Consider the following 23,148-nt stretch of genomic DNA (forward strand, 5'->3'; position numbering starts at 1 on the left):
AGAAGCAAGCCCGGCGCCCGGCCTCCGAGAAGCTCCTCCCTCCTACTGAACCCACTCTCTGCCCCTCAGGAAACCCCGTTCACTGTGACAGGACATGGCAGACACACGCGCTGCCTCCTCCCGAGTCCCATCCGTGTGCTGATATTCCGACACGCACACGCCTTTCTGGGTGTATGGCTGCCCCATACACGCCCCAAACTGGGGATCAAGCCCGAAACCCAGGCATGTGTCCTGACCGGGAATCGAACCATGACCTCCTGGTTCACAGGTAAACACTGAGCCACACAGGCTGGGCCAGGCTCGTTGTCAATGACACAGTCCGTTAGACCATTCACACACACCGCATCTGGCTGGTGGAACAGCGTGAGCTGTCACCAGAAGGTCTGAGTCCCTATGCTCCTCTGTCATCAGGGATGACAAGACTGGCCAGGATGATTTTACCGGATCCTGGGGAGAAGGAGGGAGACGGTGAATGAGGCCCTTTTGGTGAGTCACACTGTGTCACATAAGGCATGTGAGCTGTCCGGTGAGACCAGCGCAGTGACAATCCAGGAGGACCTGCCGTGCGCAGCACAGAGGTTTCTCTGGGGGCGCTGAGGGTCCCATCGCCACGGCCTGCAGGGCGGCGTGAAGTAGCCTCCGCTCACCAGGCCACGGAGCTGCTCCAGGCGAACCTGTGTGACAGGGTGAGGCTTGTGGTTAAACGTGCATGGCAATCGGAGTTCTCGTACATCCCCTCCCTGTAACCGCCCATCGTGGACGCCTGCGTCAGTGCACGTGGTACGAGCCAGTGCCGATCCACGCCGTCCCCGGCCCGTGGCTGACATCAGGGTCTCGCTCGGGGCCCAGGCCACGGGCTTTGGCAAATGTGTGGTGACGTGTCCACCGGCAGCATCCACAGAGCCGTTTCAGGCCCTGACACGCCCTGCACGCCACCTGCTCGCCCCTCCGCCCTCTCCCCGGACCGCTGGCAGCCACGGAGCTGCTCCCGGCTCCCTAGTTTTGCCTTTTCCAGAATGTTCCAAGGCCGGGATCTTACCCCTTTGTAGCCATACCGTGGCGTGTGGGGATGGCTTCGTTTTGGACGCGTGGCAGTAACTGGTTGGTCGTGTGGGGCCTTTCCACCCCGGCTTCCTCCCTGCCCGCTTGTGGCTGGAGGACTCACTCTTCACGCTGGATGACCCTCCACTGCGTGCACGGACCTCGCACCCAGCCGCCTCCTGCTGAGGGCAGGCTGCCCGGCGGGGCCGTTGTGAGGTTGTGAGGCTGTGAGGGCAGCGGCGTGGGCTCCGGGCGGGCTGTGAGCTCCTGTGCGGTCAGCTCCTCAGGGGGAGCAGCCGGAGCACAGCCGCTGGGTCCTGCGGTCGCAGGGTTTGGTCCTGAGAAACCACAGACCTTCATAGGGTCAGTGCCATCTGCATCCCCACCTGGGATCGCGCATTCCTGCGGCTCCACATCCCCCCAGCAGGGGGCGGGGTTCAGCCTTCCTAACAGGTGTGCAGGCCTCCAGTCTGTTTGTTTTTTAAAATTTGTTTTTATTGATCTCAGGAGGAAGCGAGAGGGAGAGAGAGAGAATCATGGATCCACTGACTCCTGCCTGTCCCACATTGGGGATGGAGCCCGCAACCCGGGCCTGTGCCCTGACTAGGAATCGAACCCTGACCTCCTGGCTCATAGGTCGGCGCTCAGCCCCAGAGCCACACGGCCAGGCTCAAACCCGGCTCAAACCTCACCTGCTGGACGGGCTCCTGGATGGTGCCACCGGAGCGTGGGCCCGCGGCCGCCAGTGGGCCGGTGCCCGGCGCTGCCCGAGGGCATCCTGCCGCCCGGGGTCACGCTGTGTGTGCCAGCCGCGGGCACAGCCAGCCCGACTGGGTCATGCTGAGACATTCCTGCCGTGTGACGCAAGCCTGCTGTATTTTGGGTTTGCCAGGACTAACGAGGGAGAGCATTTGGCCTCGCCGCGGCCGCTGTTCATCAATGCCTCTGACAGGAGGAGGGCTGCGCCCGCCCTGCTTTTTCTAGAAGCATGACCGCATCCCGGCTGTCGGGGCGGCGAGGGCAGGAGGGGAGCGGAACAGGAGGCCGGGGGACGCGGGTCTGGGACAGCAGGTAGCGGAGCGGCGGGCAGCTGTCGCTGCGGCTCAGACGGCCAGCGGCCGCGGCAGGTGCAGGCTCCGCGTCTCTGTGCACAAAGGCGCCGGGCGGCCAGCAGAGCTGCCCTGGACGACAGGAGGGCACACTCCCCGCCGAGTGAGGTAAGGAACAGGTGTGCCCGCTGCTCACCGGGCGCGGCAGCCGCCTGGCCGGCTCGGCCGCCGAGGAGGGATGGGGAGGCATCTGCTCTGGGCCCCTGTGGTCCTCGCTGCGTCCAGACGTGGCGGCCGCCGCCCGGGGGCACAGATGTCTCGGTGCCGGGAGAAGCCGGGTGTCTGGGGGCCGCCTCCCTGCCCTCTCGGACGGACGCACAGAGCCGGCACGCTCTCAGTACCAGGCGTGCCGGGAGCCCCGGCCGGGAGGGAGCCCAGCACACATCCTCAGACATTGTGATAGCGTGGTTTGAGGACCGAGACATTTTCCTTTTAGCCACAAGGTCCAGGGTATTTTTGTTGTTGTTTTTTTTTATAGTTTGTTTTGTTAAATTGGAGGCAGTCTGTTCCATGCCCAGGAGCAGGTGGCTAACAGGACACTGGATGCTCAGCAGACCGGGCTGCACGGGAATGAGCATCAGGACTGAGGAGACACTCATGTCACCCTGTCCCCACGCTGGATGTCTCGTGTCCTCCTCCTTTCTCACTCAGCAGGAGGGACGGGTGCCCCTGGAGTCCTCACTGTCAGGCGTGGGACATGCATGGGCCAGGCGTGGTTCTTACTTCTCAACAAGCAGTTGCTGTGTCTCCCCCCCAAGCTGAACGAGGAGGCCAAAAGCCCGTTTTCTGTCCACATTGTGGGCAAGACGGTCCCGTGCACATCACGTCTCGGACGCACAGACATATGTACGCCTTCGCTTTGGCTCTATAAATAATCGCGAAAACAAAACCCAATGTTCTGGGCACTATTTTTAGGTGGAGAAAAGTTATGGGAAAGACTCAGGGCCCTGCTTGTGAGAAAATGCGCTGCCGAAGTGGTTCCCACAGCCCGGGGAGGGCGGCTGGACGATGATTTATATTTTGCCGTTTTTGGAGACATTTTCCTTAAAATATCCTGCAGCGTTTTCTCGGTTTGCTGTCTACATGGGAAGGAAAGTAGAGGGTTTAGGGGAAATAAAAATAGAGACTAAAAATAAAGACGTTAAATATATATACTTAAGGAGCAGAGATATTTATAACAATATCTCTTCCTGGTGCCCGTGAACAAAAATGATCACACCTCTTGGTTCAGACGTATTTGGGCTGAATTGTCTTACTATAACCAATGTACGTGCCCACCTGAGCCCAGCTCGTCTGCAGGATATTTTCCTGTTCGTCTGCCCTCCATTATGAATTAAATGGTAATGCAACGGGGGAGGTGGAACATCAGGATGGTTGCAGGCTTTGTGTTTTATATCGTGCACTTAAGACATGAAACCTAGAGATGCTGACAGATCTACAGGGAGGGCGTCTGATGTTTATGAGTGTGACATGAGTGTCTGATGTTTATGAGTGTGACAGGGTGACATGAGTGTCTCCTCCTCAGTCCTGATGCTCATAGCACGCCAGTGGAATGTTTTAAAACAGTCCTTGGTCTTTTTCAAAGGATTCCCCGGTGCGTATCCTTTGCCTCCTGATCAGTAATTCACGTCCCGTAGTCCTTCGAGCCCAGTCTAATGACAGTCCCCTCAATTAAAAATGAGCTGTCAGGGAGAAAGGATGTGACAAAGTCCAGTATACTTCACTCCAGATGTCTGCTTCCGAACCCACATTTCTGTGTCCGAAGAGGGACTGTAAACGGGCCGGGACACTGGATGCAGGCAGGCAGGCCGGGGGCCGGGAGCATCTTCTCCGAGAGAGCGGCGCCTCCCCAAGGGCCCCCATTGCCAGGCCCCCGGCTGCGACCTCGGTGACGGTGCCTCTTGTCCTGCAGCTGGAAGACCCGGGGGAAGGCCGCGCCGGCGCCCACATGCTCAGCACCGCCAGGGTTCCTGCGGACCGGCCAGTGCGCATCGCCTTCAGCCTCGGCCAGGCCTCAGGTGCGCCCTCCGTCCGCGCCCCTCCCTGTGTGCGCCCACGGCTGGGCAGTGTGCCGCCGACCTTGACCTCAGGGCGGCCCGTGCAGTGTGCCGCCGACCTTGACCTCAGGGCGGCCCGTGCAGGTGCTGCCGGCCGACCTTGACCTCCTGACCTCCTGACTTCCATCAGGTCCCAGCTGGGTGGCTTTCCCCATTGCCTCTAAAGGCGGGAGCTTCCCCATCTCTCATTTTTTGTCAGTTTAGTCCGTTTTCTCTGCTTTTCTTCCTTCCCCACTTCAGCTTTCTTTTGCTGAGAGTCATGGGCTAACTCTCCGACAATAGCAAAGCAGGTTTGTTGAGAGCGGGCGGGTGGTGGGTGTGAAATACGCTGTCTCTGCTCCAGCAGCATTTTCTGCTGCTGAGCTGCTGGGGGCTCCCTCACTTCCCACACGTAGAGTGAGGGGTGGGAGGTGAGGGGGTGAGGCACGAGGTGCCTGGACAGGTGCAGCGGGGTGAGGCATGGGCAGGTGAGGGGGGTGGTGTGTGGGCAGGTGAGGGGGGTGAGGGGGTGATGTGTGGGCAGGTGAGGGGGGTGAGGGGGTGATGTGTGGGCAGGTGAGGGGGGTGGTGTGTGGGCAGGTGAGGGGGGTGGTGTGTGGGCAGGTGAAGGGGTGATGTGTGGAAGGTGAGGGAGGTGTGTGGGCAGGTGAGGGGGAGTGATGTGTGGGCAGGTGAGGGGGTGGTGTGTGGACAGGTAAGGGGGGTGAGGGGGGTGATGTGTGGGCAGGTGAGGGGGTGCTGGTGGGCAGGTGAGGGAGGTGTGTGAGCAGGTGAGGGGGGTGGGAGGTGAGGGGGGTGAGGGGGTGGTGTGTGGAAAGTGAGGGAGGTGTGTGGGCAGGTGAGGGGGTGCTGGTGGGCAGGTGAGGGAGGTGTGTGAGCAGGTGAGGGGGGTGGGAGGTGAGGGGGGTGAGGGAATGGTGTGTGGAAGGTGAGGGAGGTGTGTGGACAGATAAGGGGGGTGAGGGGGGTGATGTGTGGGCAGGTGAGGGGGTGCTGGTGGGCAGGTGAGGGGTGGTGTGTGGACAGGCGAGGGGCCTCTTCAGGGCGGGGGTGAGGAGGTTGCCTGCATGGAGCCGGCGTCCCCCGCCCTCAGGGACTCCTCACACGCCTGGAGTCGCACCCCTTGGCCGGACCTCGGGGTGTGTCATGGCAGTGACCAGGGAGGCTCGCATGTCCACGCGTGTCAGCTGTCGCCCTCAGCCAGGGTCGTATCTGTGCGCAGCATACACAGGGCGTCCCCCAAATGCACATACATGTTGAATAGCTAAAGGCAATGCTTATTACAAACCACTTCATCTCCAGAGCGAGGCATCAGCTATGAGAGTGTGTGTACGTTCTGGGGCACACCCTGTATGTGGTGTGTATGGTGTACATGTGTGCACACACTTGTACATGTGTACACACATGTGTAATAGGTAGGCCTAGGCACAAACACCATGGCCACCGAGACCTGTCTTTTGAGGGCTGGTTCCTCTGTCTTCCCATCCATCTGCCCTTGTCTCCCCGTCACCCCCTCCTTCCGGGGTGCCCACACGGTGCTCCTGGGACAGTGAGTGACCGAAGGGGCATTCACCCCCACGAAGCCACATGAGGGGCTGGGCCCGCTGTCCTGACCTGCGGAATGGGCACCTCTCACAGGGCACCCGCCATCCGCCCACCTTTCTTCAACGGTGCCCAGATGGAGGCAGGTCTGCAGCCTGGCGTGCGCATAGTGGGGTGCACCCTGGGAATCCAGGTCATGCGTCAGGGCTGGTGTGCGCATAGTGGGGGCGCTTCCTGGGATCCGGTTCACAAGGGCAGCAATGCCCTCCTCACACTGTGCTGCCCTTTGGACTCCAGTGTGTGTGGCAGACGCACCCCATGTTCAGGGGACGCACCCCGACTTTCACAGGACGTGGGACAGCCAGGGTGGACCTTAGGCAGCAATTTCATGGCCTTGAGCTGATGGTTGAGGATAAGCAGAGCCGTGAGAAAAGGACTCCTTTTGCCTGGGACTGTTGACTTGTTCATGTCTTAGGAGCCTAATAACGGGCTCATTCCCTCAGCCGTGTTAGGTCTGTTTTTCTACTTTCTCCTCCTCCTTCCCCTCTCCCTCCGTTCGATTCCTGGTCAGGGCACAGGCCCGGGTGTGGGTTGGATCCCCGGTGTGGGGCGTGCAGGAGGCAGATTCCCTCTCGCCACTGATGTTTCTCTTGTCGCTCCCTCTCCCTTCCCCTCTAACATCAATAAAACATTTAGGAAAGTGAGAGCAGGGCGGCCCGGGGTGGGGTGACGGAGGAAGGCCAGTTCTGAGGTTTTGGAGGAAGAGAGGAGGGACCTGGGAGCACGTTTTACCTGATGGTAATGCCTCCCATGGACTCTGTGAAGCAGGTGTTTCTGGGTAAGGGTGCGCTAAGCTGAGTTAGTGAGGACGTTCTCACAGAGGATGATGGGTAAGAGTCACAAAACGATGGCGGCAATAACGGCGGCCAGAGCATGGCTCCAAAGAAGAGACAAAGCCGCCTCAAACTGGTCCCATCCCCGTGGGGACCACACCGTCTGTTTGACGCTCGACCTTGTTGGCCTGATGGTGCCAGTGCTGGCTGAGGTCACATGACGATTGATATCGATACCAATAATAACGACAAAGAACTGGCAGTCTGCCCAGGGCCATGCCACGTCCCGACCTGTCCCTGTCTCTACCCTGCACCTGATTCTCTGCAGCTGAGACCTCGTGGGCAGTACGGAGTGCAGGCCTCTGAGGCCCCGAACGCAGGAAACAGGTTTAAAAAGCTTTTGATGTGGTTCAGAGCGGCGTGACTTTAACAGAAGCCGTTTGACGTATTATTCACGCGGGTCGGCAGCCTTGGAGCACGTATTTTACTTCCATAAATAAAGCATCCATCTCAGTTTAGATTGGAAAGTGCCCGAAGCCCTTGTGTGCACCTGTGAAATTTGGGGCGACATTTCTCGTAGAAAGCGTTTGCTCGATGGGAGGGTGTCAGGGAGACCGTCCCACGCTGAGGTTTGGACGGAAAGAGCAAACACCAGGACCAGCGACACCCCCTCATGGCCCGGAGACGAGGAGGCAGGGCTTGTCCTCTCTGTTCTCTGCCGAGGAAAAGGGACCGTCCACCCCGTGGGCCGCAGGCCTGCACCCCCCACCTTACCCCTTTGGTCCGACTGATGGGGAACGGGAACGGGAGCTGACCTGGTGGTATTAAGCACTGGTTGTTATCATTGGAGTGTCTGGTCCTGAGGCAGGAGGAGAGAACTGTGTCTCAGAGAGGTCATGTCAATTCTCCCCACTGGGAAAGCCGAAGGCTTCCGTGCAGGCCTGTCCATGACCTGTCCACGGCCTGTTGCATGGACACGCCGTGTCCTCAGTGTCAGGCCTTCTGAGGCAGAGGTCCCGGGGAGTGTGTTTGCGTGAGCCTGGGCACTGGCTTGCCTGTGAGTGTGTGTCCCTGAAGGACAATCTTCGGGACACCAGCCGGGCCCATGGCAGGCAGGACCAGCTGCAGGGCTGTGGGGGCTCGGGGTCAGGGATGTGGGGTCTGCAGACGGAGGGCCTGAGGAGCAGAGGCCCCGCAGGGTAAGCAGGTGGACGGGAGGGCGTGTGAGCAGGGGGCCCTCAGGCTCCCGGCTGGGAGGGAAGAAGGTGGCTGTCCCCTGAGCCGGCTCCCCAGGGGGTCCTCATGAGGAGTGGGTTTCCTGGCCCCCGAGTGTGCCTGGGTGGGGACCGCATGGGGTCGGCAGGCGGCCGGCAGAGCAGGGGCTCCGACGCCGTGCACACCTGCTCGGTTTGGGCCGAGTTGTCATCTCTCAGATGTAAAACAGGAAATGAGGACTCAGCAACGAGGACTTCTGTCCTGAGGATGCTGACTACACGGTCCCCAGGGTCTGGGGGGAGCTGCTGGGGCTCCGAGCGTGTGTGCCGTGGGGGCAGGGACCAGAGGGAGGAAGTCAGAGGGAGGTGAGAGCCCCGGGCGGGACACTCCGGCCTCTGCACCCAGAGGCTGGTCAGATGGCCGCCGGCGCCTCCCAGAGTGCAGGTCCAGTTACTGCGGAGGGGGAGGATCTGGTGACAGACCCCACGGCCCCACGTACGCGGTTGTTTAGGGACAGAACAGCCCTGGCTGGTGGATAGAGCATCTGCCTGCGGATTTAAGAGTCCCAGGTTCGATTTCGGTCAAGGGCATGTACCTTGGTTGTGGGCACATCCTCCGTAGGGAGTGTTCAGGTGGCAGCTGATGGATGTTTCTCTCTCATCAATGTTTCTAAGTCTCTATCCCTCTCCCTTCCTCTCTGTAAAAAATCAATAACCTATACTAAGAAAAAAAAGGGACAGGACAGCCGGCAGCTGCTTGGTGGGCCGAGATGACGTCCAGGGCACAGGGGACGGACGTGGCAGAAGCTCTGTTTTAGGTGCCGCTGACTTAGTCCCATCGCCTGCTCCACTCAGCGACCATCTGCTTGTCCACACTTCGCTCTAATCCCTCCTAGAGTTCATCCTCAACGGTTCCCACCTCCCCCGTCTCCCCTGCCCCAGTGTGTCCACCAAGCCCACTGCCCCCTTTTGAAAAGGGAGCCTAGGAATGATTTCCTCAAAACGTTAAAATACGATAAAGTGATTTGCCGATTTAGCCTAGAGCCCTTGTCACGGCATTCAATCGATATTTGGTAAATAAATTTTTTAAAAAGTAAGTTTTTATTGATTTCAGTGAGGGGGGGGGGAGAAACATCAATGAAGAGAATCGGGCAAATTAGTAAATTTTAATCAGATATGCTTGCATCCGATCTTCTTACATTCTAAAGAAACTTGGAGGCTGCTTTTCTTCTTTAAAAAAGGGAATTGCCGGGGGGTGGGGGGGAGCCGCCGGCTTCGCTACTGTACCGGCACCTCGGCTTCCGGAGTCCACGGGCTGTGCTCTCAGGAGCCAAGGCCCGCGCTGGGCCAGGTCCACAGCTGTGTCCCGGCTGAGTCACCGCCCTCTCCCCCCGCCGGCGTGACTCACCGCTCCGCTTTTAGCCGATTCGCCTATTTTAAAACCCGCTGGCGCGGACGGCCACTGTTTGGAGTAAACAGGCCACACATCCCGGGCCTGGCGCTGCCTGCGGCCGGGCTGCCAAGGCAGCAGATGGCCCAGGCTCCCGCTGGCGCGCCTCCTCACATCTGCCTGTGGTTTTCTCGCCGCCGCTGCCACTTCCTGCTGGGATTAATCCCACTTGATTCGCTTTTAAAACCAAAGCCCGGCTCTCCCTCTCTCTTCCTCTCTGTAAAACATCAATAAAATATATATTTTAAAAAACAAAAACACTAGTAAGAGAGAATCATTGGCCAGCTGCTTCTTGCACGCCCCACCCTGGGGATGGCCTGAGCCCTGACTGGGAATCGAACCCTGACCTCCTGGCTCAGAGGTGGATGCTCAGGCACTGAGCCACACTGGCCAGGCTGTTCTTTTTTGTTAATTCTCATCAGAGGATATTTTTTCAATTGATTTTTTAGAGAGCATGAAAGGGAAGGAGGAAGGGGAGAGAGGAAACCACTGAGATGAGAAAGACACAGTGATTGGTTGCTTTCCACGGCCTGGCATCAGACCTGCCATCCAGGTGCGTGTGCTTGACCGGGAACCAACCCTCCCCCTCACCCCACCCCCCCCCCCCGGCCGTCACGCTAACCACTGGGCCTCCATCCAGGGCCAGACCCTTTTACATCGGAGAACAACCAGGACATTTGTGCAACTCTGGTCCCGGCCGCCTCGGCTCGGCCGCTGTGTGTGCTGGCTGTGATGCCGCTGTCCTCCGCGTCCGCTCCGTGTCCCGCCGGAGGGCAGACCAGGGGGGGCGGGGCGGCGGCTCAGCCGGGGAAGGGTCCAGAGTGACCGTCTGACCTCCCCTTCCAGATGGCGCCCCTCCGGAGGACCCCGCGCTGCTCTTCCCGGAACTAGACCAGCAGCTGCAGGTGAGGCTCTCCGCGCCCCCTCCTCCTCGCTTCACAGCCCGGAGCTGGGCCGAGGCCGGAGGCAGACAGAGGCCAGGCCCCGGCGCGCCTGCCTGTGGCCTCAGCACCAACCGGCTGGGACATGCAGAGGTGCCGGCAACTGTGTGGGAGGGGGGCGGGAGGAGGGGCCCTGGGCCTGGGACGTGCCGTCCACCCCTTTGTCTGGGCCACGCAGCGTCCACTCCCCTTTGGGCCACGCACAGGCTGCAGGTCATTGCACAGGTCGAGGTCATTACATGGGTCACAGGTCATTGCACAGGCTGAGGTCATCACACAGGTTGAGGTCATTACATGGGTCACAGGTCATTGCACAGGCTGAGGTCATCACACAGGTTGAGGTCATTACATGGGTCACAGGTCATTGCACAGGTTGAGGTCATCACACAGGTTGCAGGTCATTACATGGGTCACAGGTCATTGCACAGGCTGAGGTCATCACACAGGTTGAGGTCATTACATGGGTCACAGGTCATTGCACAGGTCGAGGTCATTGCACAGGTTGAGGTCATTGCACAGGCTGAGGACATCACACAGGTTGAGGTCATGCATAGGTTGAGGTCATTACATAGGTCACAGGTCATTGCACAGGTCGAGGTCATTACACAGGTTGAGGTCATTGCACAGGTTGAGGTCATTGCACAGGCTGAGGACATCACACAGGTCGAGGTCATTGCGAGGCCAGCCCAGGCTCACATCCTGCGCATGGACATCTGCTCAGTCACCACGTATTTTCTCTAAACATTGCGTCTGAAAGTCCCTGGAGGGGCTGCAATCTCCAGGTCCCAGCAGCCCCGGCGTTTCCTCGCACCCAGCGCAGTCCCCCCAGACTGGGCCTGTCCCTGGAGGCACTGGAGTTGGAGACCCAGAGCCCTCGGTGGCAGGAAGAACAGGATGGCCTGGTCACCCACCTGGTGTCCCCCTCCTCGGCCAGTTCTCACCCGGAGCCCGTGCCAGAGCTGGCGGCCCGGACGCTGTGGTGCCCTGCGGTGGCCTCTGGAGGGCCTTCCCCAGCCGGCCGGGCCCTGTCTGCCCAGCAGGGCGGTGTCGGGGTGGAGATGCCGGAGGTCGCCCAGGATGTGGGGTCGCAGGAGGCACACTCGCTGTCCGAAGGCTTCTCTGTTCTCTCGAGTGTCCCCTGCACCCCCAGCGCCCGCCTCCGGCTTCCCCTCGTCCCCTGCGGGACCTGCCGCCCGCCCCTGCCTCCTGGTGTCCACACATCCCCTTTCCTCTCCTCACATCGCTCTGCCTGCGTTCCGTCCGCCCCACACGTGCTCCCGCTGGGCCTCGGGCTGTCCGGCTGCCGGTGGTCTGGCCGGGGAGGCGAGACAACAGCCATCCTGGCCCCTGTCACAGTCCTTTCTGCTGGAGCTCACTGCCGTCCAGGCTATTTGATGGGCCGGCTGTGTTCCCAGAGCATTGGCCCCTGGACCAGAAGGGTGTGGTTCAATTCCCGGTCAAGGGCAGGGACCTGGGTTGCAGGTTCGATCCCCAGCCCAGGTCAGGGTGTTGCGGGGGCAACTAATCGTGTTTCTCATGTTGATGCTTCTCTCTCTCCCCCTCCTCCTTCTCTCTCTCCCCCTCCTGCTTCCGACCCTGCTGTGGAGCCTGTGGTCGCTCATATTGCTTTGATAGGTGTATGGGTTTTTGTTTGTTTCTGGTTTGCAAGGGCTCATGGCATGGTCGTAGAACAACCTCATAAAACCTGTTCTGACTTTCTGAGAGCTCACACATTCCACAGTCACTCACAGAACTCGGCTGTAAAATATCCACGTGGTGGATCCTCCACCACCATCTGACCCCCAGGGTTTCTGTGACTTTGCCAAGAATGTGGACATGTTTGAGCATGAAATGTGTGGCGCTTCTATTTCCACAGAAGCCCAAAACAGCCCCAGGCAAGAATAGCCGTGACCGACACCGCTCTTGATGTCTCTATTAATGCAAGAGGCTGGGCAAGAGGGCCCGGGCACGGCAGGTGTGAAAACGCACATCCCTCCATGAAATTCATTTATGGCCCACGGGCCTCGGCCAGGGGCAGGTGGTAGGTTGGTTCTATTTTGTGTGGATTCCTTTCCTGGAAATGGGTTTCTAAATCCTCCACGCCCATCAGAGGCCGGGTGTGGGCCAGCGCGTTGAGGCCATGCAGAGGCCAGTTGAGTCCACTTCTAAGAATGAATGAAAAGTCTTCAGGCCCCCGTGTCCTTCCGTTTGGAAAAGGTCACGCTGACTCCTCTCTCTGGAAAGACAGGGCTGGAATGTAACAAGGTCAGGACCGAATTTGCCTTCAAATCTAGTCACGCTGCGCTGTGTTTGGGAGACCACGGAATGGCTTGTGGATGCTGCAGAGCTAGGCCGCAGTGGGGTCTTGATTATGAGCCCTGGAACACGGAACCCGTTTTTTAAAATTTTTATTTTAAATATATTTTATTGATTTTTTTTTTTTTTTTTTTTTTTTTTTTTTTTTTACAGAGAGAAAGGGAGAGGGATAGAGAGCTAGAAACATCAATGAGAGAGAAACATCTATCAGCTGCCTCCTGCATACCCTCCACTGGGGATGTGCCCGCAACCAAGTACATGCCCTTGACCAAAATAGACCCCGGGACCCTTCAGTCCGCAGGCCGACACTCTATTCACGGAGCCACCGGTTTCGGTAGGAACCCGTTTTTATAACCGGGTGTCGGCTAAGCTCACGAGTAGTTGCTGATGGGATCAGGTGTGGCGTTGGCCTGGCCAGGACTGGCGCTCAGCTCCACCCCTGCTTGCTCTGTGCCCCGGGGAATGAGGGCACTCACTCTCTAAGCCTCGCTCCTGGAGCTGCAGCCGAGACGATGCCACGCCCGCATCACCGTGGTGGGATCGGCTGTGTGATGGAGCGGCTGGGCACAGAGCTTGGCCAGACCAACGCTCAGCTCAGCTCATGCTAATTCTCCTCCCTAACGAGGCGCTCACTGAGTGAGGCATCGAAGGTTGTACAATCATGTGTCCATGAAACAGGACGGTGGCAGGACACGCTGAGCTGGCCGCTCCTCAGATGGTGTCTGGTCCGTCCAGGGGCTGAGGTCACCTCCACAAATACACAGTGTGGACGGTAATATCCTGTTATCCGAGCAGTCCCTCCAGAAACTGCTTTTAGGTCTTGCATCAGTAGGTCCTGCTGGCTGGGGCAGGAAGCTAGGACACGGAATGGAAGTCAGCCTTCCAGGGTTCTCCACCATCCAGCAGAAACGGCTGCTTTTCCCTCTCAGACACGCTGATCAGCACCTTGTGGAGTCTGAGGCTGCTGTGTTAATTCTTTTTCCACGAAGTTAACCGACACAGAGAAAATACACATAGATCTTTGGACTCTATCATGGTGCCTTCTGTCCTTGGTCAGTGGGATATGCCTTGTAGGAAAACTTTGAGATACTCTTTTTAAAAAATATACATTTTTAAAATTGATTTTAGAGAGAGAGAGAGAGATAGAAAAATCAATGATGAGGGAGAATCATTGATTGGCTGATTCCTGCATGCCTCCTACTGGGGACCGAGCCTGAAACCCAGCCATGTGCCCTTGGCTGGTATTGAACTGAGGACCCTACAGTCTGCAGGCTAGACCCACAAATTTCAGCCAAACCAGCTAGGGCAAGGGACACTCTTGAGTTATCACCCTGTGGTATTGCTTATGCCAACAGGAATGACTTAAATAGTCTTCGTTCCGATGTTATATAAGGGACGCTGCACATTTACTAGTGCTGACCTTGACCATCATGTAGATGTTATAAAATGTTGGTTCTTAAAATGTTTAAAAAAATATTTAAAACTCTAGACAACAGCATTTCCAAATATTACAATTTTTGCTGAGTATTTTTTTCCATTTAGTTTTAACAAATTATGCTTCTTAATTTAGGGCCATTAAGGTGCCACATAGCCTTAGCCAGTTTGGCTCAGTGGCTAGGGCACTGGCCTGTGCACGGACGGGTCCAGGGTTTGATTCGGGTCAATGGCTTGATCCCCATTAGGGGAGGCAGCTGATCAATGATTCTCTCTCATCATTGATGTTTCAATCTCTTTCAACCTCTCCATTCCTCTCTTAAATCAATAAAAATACATTATAAAAATAAAGTGCAACATAAATTTAAACCACTCTGCTCCCCCCCGCCCTCCAAATGAAAGGTAACATCGAGAATTAAGGAATAAATATGAAGCCTGCTTAGCAACCATAGAATATTTAGCTCCCTAAATATACCTCCCATGTGGGAAGCTGGAGAGGAGAGTCAACTGCTTACATGTTCGAGGTGGAGGGGCCAGTAGGTAGTCCTGGAAGGAGCCAAGGAGAAAACGGAAACACTGAAGCTGGCCCCGCCCCTGCGGAGAGGTTTGGCAGGGCCTGTCCCCCGGGGCGGTCCAGGGCCTGGGGCCATCGCAGGAGGCCGCTGCCCTGCACCGAGCCCGCGGACAGCGAGCGAGCGGGCGGGTGGCTGGGCTGGCACTCCCGGGCCAGCGGCCTGCGGTTTCTGTTACTTCATCTCGTTAAATCGGGCCGAGCCGTGGGTGGGGCTCACCTCACCGCCTGTAATTAAAGCCCCTGGAAGCCCGTCCCAGCAGCTGGGCAGGCGGGTGGGGAGGGCGGGAGGAAGTGCCCTCCAGGGCTCTGACCTCACGCAAACCCGGGCTGTGTCTTGGAAAAGTGTCCCCGCATTGGCCTGAGACGCCGTTAGGAGAACGTCTTAATTTAACCTTCTGAGGACCGGACGTGTGGAGTGGAACAGGTGCCCGGGCCTGGGTGGGTCTGCACAGTTTGTCCCGTGGTCCGCGCTCGGTGTGTGCGCTTGTCCGTGAGGGTGCCTCTGCTGTCAGGGATCCACAGCTCCCCTTTCTGGGGATGCGATACTGCACGCCCCAGGCAGGTGCGCGTTGGGGAGAAAATAAGAACTTCTCCTCCTCATTCTCATCCCCACAGAGAGTTTATTTATTGCTCGTGCGCTCCCAGCCCAGAAATAACTACAAAGACCTCTCAGATGAGAAGAGTTAAAATTAAGCAATGAGAACGGAGGCAAAAATAAAAGTGTTAATTCTTCTTCCACGAAGTTAACCGACTATTTCATCCGGTCACCAGGGCTTTCTGTGAAGATGCTTTTAGGTTTATAGTGTGGACATGTGTTAGTATCTTAAGCTCATGGGGGCCAGTTAACTCCCCCATGCCCATGTTCTACGCATCACACGACAGAAGCTTGCTGGTCGCTCTGCTTTCAAAGTGGAAACTTGATTCTGGTGCTTGAATTTCAGGAATCTGTTTCCTCAGGCAAATCTGTCCATTTGCCTGAGGAAACACTGTTGGCCACACACACTGAGTCGTTAGATGACGATGATCTCTGAACGCATAATCATTTGGCCACTCAGTGTCTATCCGATATAATAAAAGGCTAATATGCAAATTGTCCCCTTGACCAGGAGTTTGACCAGCAGGCAGATCGACCAACTGTCCATATCCCCTCCACCTGGCCAGGCTGGCCGTACCCTACCCATGCACGAATTCATGCACCAATCCTCTAATATAAATATATATATACCGAGTGGCCAGATTATTATGCATTCAGAGGCAGCAGATCAATGATTCTCTCATCATTGGTGTTTCTGTATCTCTCTCCCTCTTCCTTTCTCTCTAAAATAAATAAAAATTATATATATATATATATATATATATATATATGCACATATATGTGTATATGTATATCTATAACAGAACCCGTGAAAAAATCCCAGTTAATAAAAAGCTAAGGGGAGTGGGGGAGGAGCCTTTCTCTTCTTAAGAAAATTATGCCTAATTTTCAGTTTTCCTTTTACATCGTGGCAGCAAAGGGCAGTTCCCCTTTATTGTGACTGCTCTGGTCTGCAGCCCCAGGGCCCTGGAACCTTTTGCCATCACATAGGTAACAGCTGACTCTGCGGGTCAGACTCCTATGGTGGCAAGTTACTGACTGACCCGGGTGTGGTCTGCAAGCTTCACGAGGCCAGGACACAGGTGCACGGCGTCTCAGGCTCCCCACACGCCACCCCTGCAAGGCCTGGGCCCTGACGCGCAGCTCAGCTGCCCAGAGCAAATTGCTTTCATTCTCCTTACTGCGATCCCTGGTCATTTGCCAGTGGAACAGGTGAGAATTGATGAGCTGGTGAGTTCAAGGGCAGACTGGGAGGGCCAGGAGCTCTGGATTCCTCTGGCGGCCGCTCTCTCTGGCAGGGTGAGCCGTGCTGTAGGCCTGCCCGGCCCGACTTTCCAGCTCATGGCCCTGCTGGAAGCCCAGGGCGCGAAAGCGTGTCAGCCTTTGGTCATTAAGGTGTTAGAGCCACAGGCCTTTTATAATATAGATAGAAAGGGGTTGTCCCAACAGCCTGAGCCCACGCTGCGAGTGTGTCCATGGGCGAAACGGAAAGATGCTACAGAATGGAATTTTTATTACATTTACAATTGATTAGGACACTACAGATGTTCCACCGGAAGGTACATTTCCTCCAAATCTATTTCAAAAATCTACTTCTTCTAAAAGGTCTCTACTCAGAGGCCTGGGGATAAATGAGGAGAGCCGTCTCAGTCACCCGCCCGCCAGACAATAAACTCTATAGAATTTCTACTGTGCCTGGTGGGGTCCCCGACTCTGACACCCAGAAGGTCCGTGTTCTTGCAGAATGTAGTGCGAGGTGCAGCAGTGAGACCTTCACTCGTTCCCAAGTCACCAACGCGGAAAAGGTGAGCACACGACCGGGCAGACACGCAGCTCACACGCCTAGGCCGTGGTGAGACAGAAGAGCCTGCAATGTGCCTATTTCTCAGCTATCATATAACATTTTTTTCTAGAAGTAATTGAAAGGGGTGATTTTAAAAGCTACTTAAAAGACTAGTAATGAGAGTTTCTAAAAATAGTGATTTTAATAACCTGTTGCTAACTGGAAATCCAAATTATAAACTCAGGAAAGCCAGGCTTGTCCATGTGTTAGGGAGTGAGGTGGCCATGCTGCCTGTGTTTCATGTCCTCCCCTCCCCCTTCCTCCCCTCGGGCTGTGGGACAGACAGCTGGGGCCCACGCACACAGACCCGGAACCGCCCGTGGTGACTGTGTGTGGGGCTGCGTGGCTGGCTCTGGAAGGGGCGTGTGGGGCTGGTTCCGTCCAATAGACCCCGTGGGATGCTGCTGGCTCTGCTGTTCTCTGCCCAGCCCCCCAAGAACATGAAGGGCAGAACATGGACTGACTCCTCGTCTCGCTCCCAGCCCCTGCCGCCCAGCCATGACTCCCTGGAGTCCATGCAGGTCTTCCAGCAGCACTGCCAGATCGCTGAGGAGTACCGCGAAGTCCGCCAGGAGATCGCGCAGCTCGAGGAGAGGAAGTAGGTGCCTCTGCCAGCAGGTCCGGCTGCTGGGCCACAGGGGGTGGGCATGCGTTTTAATGTGTATTTTTATTCACTTCAGAGAGGAAGGGAGAGGGAGAGAAACATCAACGAGAGAGAATTATCGATCGGCTGCCTCCTGCACGCCTCCCCCTGGGGATGGAGCCGCAACCAGGCCTGTGCCCTGACCTGTACTCAAACCTTGACCTCCTGGTTCACAGCACAATGCTCAACCCCTGAGCCGTGCCCTCTGGGCTGCTTCTGGCGCTTTTGTAGCTGGTTGCCATCAGTAGTTACCCACTTCCGGTCTGTTCCCTGCAGACTCCATCCCAGCCCCCCAGTGGGAGCTGCACCCAGGGCGTGTGTGTGTGTGTGTGTGTGTGTGTGTGTGTGTACGCGTGTGTGTATATATATGTATGTGAGTGTGTATGTGTATGTGTGAGTGTGTGTATGTATATGTGTGTGTACGCTTGTGTGTATATATATGTATGTGAGTGTGTATGTGTATGTGTGAGTGTGTGTACATATATATGTGTGTGTGTGTACGCGCGTGTGTATATATATGTATGTGTGTATGTGTATGTGTGAGTGTGTGTGTATATATGTGTGTGTATGTGTGTGTATATATATGTATGTGAGTGTGTATGTGTATGTGTGAGTGTGTGTACATATATATATGTGTGTGTGTACGCGCGTGTGTATATATATGTATGTGAGTGTGTATGTGTATGTGTGAGTGTGTGTGTATATATGTGTGTGTACGTGTGTGTATATATATATATGTATGTGTGTATGTGTGTGTGTGAGTGTGTGTATGTGTGTACGCATGTGTGTATATATATGTGTGTGTACGCATGTGTGTATATATATGTATGTGTGTGAGTGTGTGTATGTGTGTACGCATGTGTGTATATATATGTGTGTGTACACGTGTGTGTATATATATGTATGTGTATGTGTATGTGTGTGTGTGTGAGTGTGTGTATGTGTGTGAGATTTAGAGTGGTTACTTATAGTGCTTATGGGAGACTGTAACAACCTCTGTGCACATATGTTATTTGGAATTTCTGTGGCCTGTGTCTAAAACACGGAGTTAATATCAGCAGTGAAGGCGAAGGCACATTGCTGGGCAGGAAGCATGGTCACATCTCCTGTGACAACAAGGAGATGGGTCCTGCCAGGGTCCCGGAGGGACGGGCTGTATCTGACGTTTGGAGGAGAGTGTCTTCCGTCACTTCCCGAAGGGGCCGCCCCAGTGAGGACGGTGAGTGCCCAGGGCCCAGGGCGTGGCCTGGTCCTCCAGGAGCCGGGCTTGCCGCCCTAGGCTGAGCTTCCTCCCTCCTCCAGCAGGGGTCGCCCGGGCCCCGTGTGGGAGGCTGCAGAGCCGCAGGGAGCTGGTGTAAACTCTGGTATTGAATAGGTGGACGTTTTTTACGTCATAAACTCCGCAGAGTGACTGTAAATGATTACTTCTGGCCCATTCACCAAGCACGTGAGAAAAGCCTGCGTTTACCTTTATTGGCATTTTTTCTTTTCAGTTGGGAAAAAGGGCAATTTTATTGAAAGCTTTTTAAAAAAATTACTAAGCATTCTTACATCTTTAGACAATTCCTGAGTCCGTTTATTTCTAGGCTTTTTTTTTTTTACACGTTTTGACAGGATCATTGGCTACATGGATAATTGCTTAGCAAACGCACGACACTAATTTAGAAACCTATCAATAAAGTCCTCCTGATTCTGGTAACTCCTGAGGAAGTACCAATTCTCATCATCCACGATGAGAGAGAATCACTGACCGCTGCCTCCTGGGATCCGGCTCACAGCAGGGCCTGTGCCCTGACAGGAATCGAACCGTGACCTCCAGGTTCACAGGTCGACGCCCAGCCCCTGCGCCCGCCGGCCGGGCTCACTGCATTGTTTGCGGTCCTGACTGAGGACTGAGCTGCTAGTCCCTCACGTCCCTCCGGTCCCTCGAGCCGCTTCCTGGTTCTCTACCTGCAGCAACAGGACAGACACGGCTCTGCGAACCGGCTGCAGGACGGACCTCAGGTCAGGGAGAGCGGTCGGGAGGGGGCGGGATTCTTAGTCCCAAGAGTTGGTGCTGATTTGTTCAACTCCGAACGGAGAGAGCGGGAAGGTGCCTGCCTCTGGGGGGAGCCTGAGGGCAAGCCCCGCTCCCCACCACGGGCACTGGGCACATCCTAACCGCAGCAGGTCTCCTGGGTCCCCCCAACTCATTGTCATTCTTTGCTGCACCCGTAAAAGGTCAGATCCTGAGGGCCGAAGGGTTCCTGGAGCGTTTTCTGGTTTGAGCGTCTCAGAGGCGCCAGGACCGAAAGGATCGGTGGCCAAGGCCTGGCCGGTGTAGCTCAGCGGTTGAGCATCGAGCCAGGAACCAAGAGGCCACGAGTTTGATTCCCAGTTTGATTCTGGGGCAGGGCACCTGCTTGGGTTGCAGGCGGCAGCTGATGGATGATGTCTCTCTCTCATCGATGTTCTTATCGTTGTCTCCTTCTCCCTTCCTCTCTCTCCAAAGAGCCCGTGAAAAAATATAACAAATAAAGGATCTGAGGCTGGGGAGGCCGGGCAGAGGGGGAGATGGGGAGCGGGCTCCTCTGTGCCTCTACACGCGTGCGTCTCAGCGTGTGCTCTCCGCTCCGCCCGCAGGAAGGAGCTCCTTGCGAAGCTGGCGCAGGCGGAGGAGGAGAAGGTGGACGCCGCCCAGCTGGCCCGGGAGTTCGAGGCGCTGACGGAGGAGAACCGCTCCCTGAAGCTGGCGCAGTCCCAGTGCGTGGAGCAGCTGGAGAAGCTCCGCGTCCAGTACCAGAAGCGGCAGGGCTCGTCCTAGCGCAGCGGCCCCTGCCCCCCCACCCCCCCATCCCCCACCCCCCCATCCCCCCACCCCCCCATCCCCCCATCCCCCCTCCGGGCCCCTGCCCCCCGCCATCCCCCCCTCCGGGCCCCTGCCCCCCGCCATCCCCCCTCCGGGCCCCTGCCCCCCGCCATCCCCCCCATCCCCCCTCCGGACCCCTGCCCCCCCATCCCCCCCTCCCCCCTCCGGGCCCCTGCCCCCCGCCATCCCCCACCATCCCCCCTCCGGGCCCCTGCCCCCGCCATCCCCCCCCCCGGGCCCCTGCCCCCCCATCCCCCCATCCCCCCTCCGGGCCCCTGCCCCCCCATCCCCCCCATCCCCCCTCCGGGCCCCTGCCCCCGCCATCCCCCCTCCGGGTCCCTGCCCCCCCATCCCCCCCCCATCCCCCCTCCGGGCCCCTGCCCCCCGCCATCCCCCCTCCGGGCCCCTGCCCCCCGCCATCCCCCCATCCCCCCTCCGGGCCCCTGCCCCCCCATCCCCCCCATCCCCCCTCCGGGCCCCTGCCCCCCGCCATCCCCCCCATCCCCCCTCCGGGCCCCTGCCCCCCATCCCCCACCATCCCCCCTCCGGGCCCCTGCCCCCCCATCTCCCCCATCCCCCCCATCCCCCCTCCGGGCCCCTGCCCTCCGCCATCCCCCCTCCGGGCCCCTGCCCCCCGCCATCCCCCTCATCCCCCCTCCGGGCCCCTGCCCCTCTCAACCCCCGCCATCCCCCTTCCGGGCCCCTGCCCCCCGCCATCCCCCCTCCGGGCCTCTGCCCCCCCATCCCTCCCATCCCCCCCATCCCCCCTCCGGGTCCCTGCCCCCCCATCTCCCCCCTCCCCCTCATCCCCCCTCCGGGTCCCTGCCCCCCCATCCCCCCCATCCCCCCCATCCCTCCCATCCCCCCCATCCCCCCTCCGGGTCCCTGCCCCCTCATCCCCCCCATCCCCCCTCCAGGCCTCTGCCCCCCGCCATCCCCCCTCCGGGCCACCCTCATCCCGCCGCCTCTGAGCCGGGCCTCTCTGAGCTGAGCCTCTCTGAGCCACGCACGTTGAGGTCTGGCCCCGGGAGGGAGATCGCACGTTAAATAAGATAACGAAAGCAAACCCACTGCCCCATGTGTATCACAATCTGTCCCCCTCGCGTTTCTTCTCAGTTGGAGACAGGACGAAAATGGGTATCGACGGGCTCCACTCACACAGGATCGAGCCACACGCCAGCAGGCGGTGCTCACCGTGCGGCTGCGCCTGTCACTGTCTCCCTGGCCGAGCAGAGCCTCCTGAGGCGCCCACGCCCACAGTCATCCCTCGCGGGGATTGTCCAGGGGTAAACGGGCGCGTGGCACCCTGCTTCCGCGAAAACGTCGGCGCGGGCCACGCCAAACGCACGGCGGTGGCTGCGGCCGAAGAGCAGGAAAAGGCCCGGAGCGCGTCCCCTCGCGGTGTCGGGGGCCCAGGAATCGGCGGGGAGAGTGGAGACGGTCTGGGGGAGTCCTCGGGAAGACATCAGCACGATGAGGGCGATTGCTCTGTTTGGGGGTTAATGAGGCGTTTGGGGTCGAAATTACGAATGGAAATATAAGCATAAATTCAGGATTCACACACGGTTCCCTCGTTCTGCTACCACCACCTGCCCCCTCAATCTCTTGTTTTGTGTCCGTTTCTATTCATGTACCTTCTTTTTCATTAAACACGATCAAAACCGCCCGCCTGCCTCCGGCCTTTCCTCACGACCTCGGCTCAGTCAGGCTGGTCCCACTCGCGGGATCTGCTCTGCGCGGGGCTGCAGGTGCCAAAGCAGCAAACCCTTTCCTGGGCAGGTTCCCCTCCTGCAGGTCCCCCGTCTGTCAGGTTCCTGGTCCCCCCTCTGTCAGGTTCCCCCCCTGGCAGGTCCCCCCCCTGGCAGGTTCCCCCTCTGTCAGGTCCCCCCTCTGTCAGGTTCCCCCTCTGTCAGGTCCCCCCTCTGTCAGGTCCCCCCTCTGGCAGGCCCCCCTTCTGTCAGGTCCCCCTTCTGTCAGGTTCCCCCTCTGTCAGGTCCCCCCTCTGTCAGGTCCCCCCTCTGGCAGGTTCCCCCTCTGTCAGGTTCCCCCTCTGACAGGTCCCCCCTCTGGCAGGTCCCCCCTCTGACAGGTCCCCCCTCTGGCAGGCCCCCCTTCTGTCAGGTCCCCCCTCTGGCAGGTCCCCCCTCTGGCAGGTCCCCCTCTGGCAGGTCCCCCTCTGGCAGGTTCCCCCTCTGTCAGGTTCCTGGTCCCCCCTCTGGCAGGTCCCCCTCTGGCAGGTCCCCCTCTGGCAGGTTCCCCCTCTGGCAGGTTCCCCCTCTGGCAGGTCCCCCTCTGTCAGGTCCCCCTTCTGTCAGGTCCCCCCTCTGGCAGGTCCCCCTCTGGCAGGTCCCCCTCTGTCAGGTTCCCCCTCTGGCAGGTCCCCCCTCTGTCAGGTCCCCCCTCTGGCAGGTTCCCCCTCTGTCAGGTTCCCTCTCTGGCAGGTCCCCCCTCTGTCAGGTCCCCCCTCTGACAGGTCCCCCCTCTGGCAGGCCCCCCTTCTGTCAGGTCCCCCCTCTGGCAGGTCCCCCCTCTGGCAGGTCCCCCTCTGGCAGGTCCCCCTCTGGCAGGTTCCCCCTCTGTCAGGTTCCTGGTCCCCCCTCTGGCAGGTCCCCCTCTGGCAGGTCCCCCTCTGGCAGGTTCCCCCTCTGGCAGGTTCCCCCTCTGGCAGGTTCCCCCTCTGGCAGGTTCCCCTCTGTCAGGTCCCCCTT

General features: G+C 58.1%; 1 protein-coding gene across 1 annotated transcript; it reads left to right on the forward strand.

Annotated features, from left to right (window-relative positions):
* Positions 1–1,959: 1,959 nt before the first annotated feature.
* On the forward strand, positions 1,960–20,465 carry MAP3K7CL (MAP3K7 C-terminal like). Its single transcript, XM_036432691.2, has 5 exons — positions 1,960–2,258; positions 4,063–4,168; positions 10,093–10,151; positions 17,432–17,547; positions 20,215–20,465. The coding sequence occupies exons 2-5, from the start codon at positions 4,099–4,101 to the stop codon at positions 20,393–20,395; spliced, it is 426 nt and encodes a 141-aa protein (XP_036288584.1). The 5' UTR covers positions 1,960–2,258; positions 4,063–4,098; the 3' UTR covers positions 20,396–20,465.
* The last annotated feature ends 2,683 nt before the right edge of the window (positions 20,466–23,148 follow it).

The sequence above is a fragment of the Pipistrellus kuhlii genome, unplaced genomic scaffold, assembly GCF_014108245.1.
Source record: "Pipistrellus kuhlii isolate mPipKuh1 unplaced genomic scaffold, mPipKuh1.p scaffold_m20_p_115, whole genome shotgun sequence".
NCBI classification, from domain to species: Eukaryota; Metazoa; Chordata; class Mammalia; order Chiroptera; family Vespertilionidae; genus Pipistrellus; species Pipistrellus kuhlii.

What these genes read in the sequence shown, in the direction of transcription:
- MAP3K7CL (XM_036432691.2), top strand. Translation starts at nt 4,099, where the DNA reads ATGCTCAGCACCGCCAGGGTTCCTGCGGACCGGCCAGTGCGCATCGCC. An exon ending in CAGCCTCGGCCAGGCCTCAG is followed by an intron (nt 4,169 to 10,092) that starts GTGCGCCCTCCG and finishes CTCCCCTTCCAG; the next exon opens with ATGGCGCCCCTCCGGAGGAC. An exon ending in GCGCAGCTCGAGGAGAGGAA is followed by an intron (nt 17,548 to 20,214) that starts GTAGGTGCCTCT and finishes CTCCGCCCGCAG; the next exon opens with GAAGGAGCTCCTTGCGAAGC.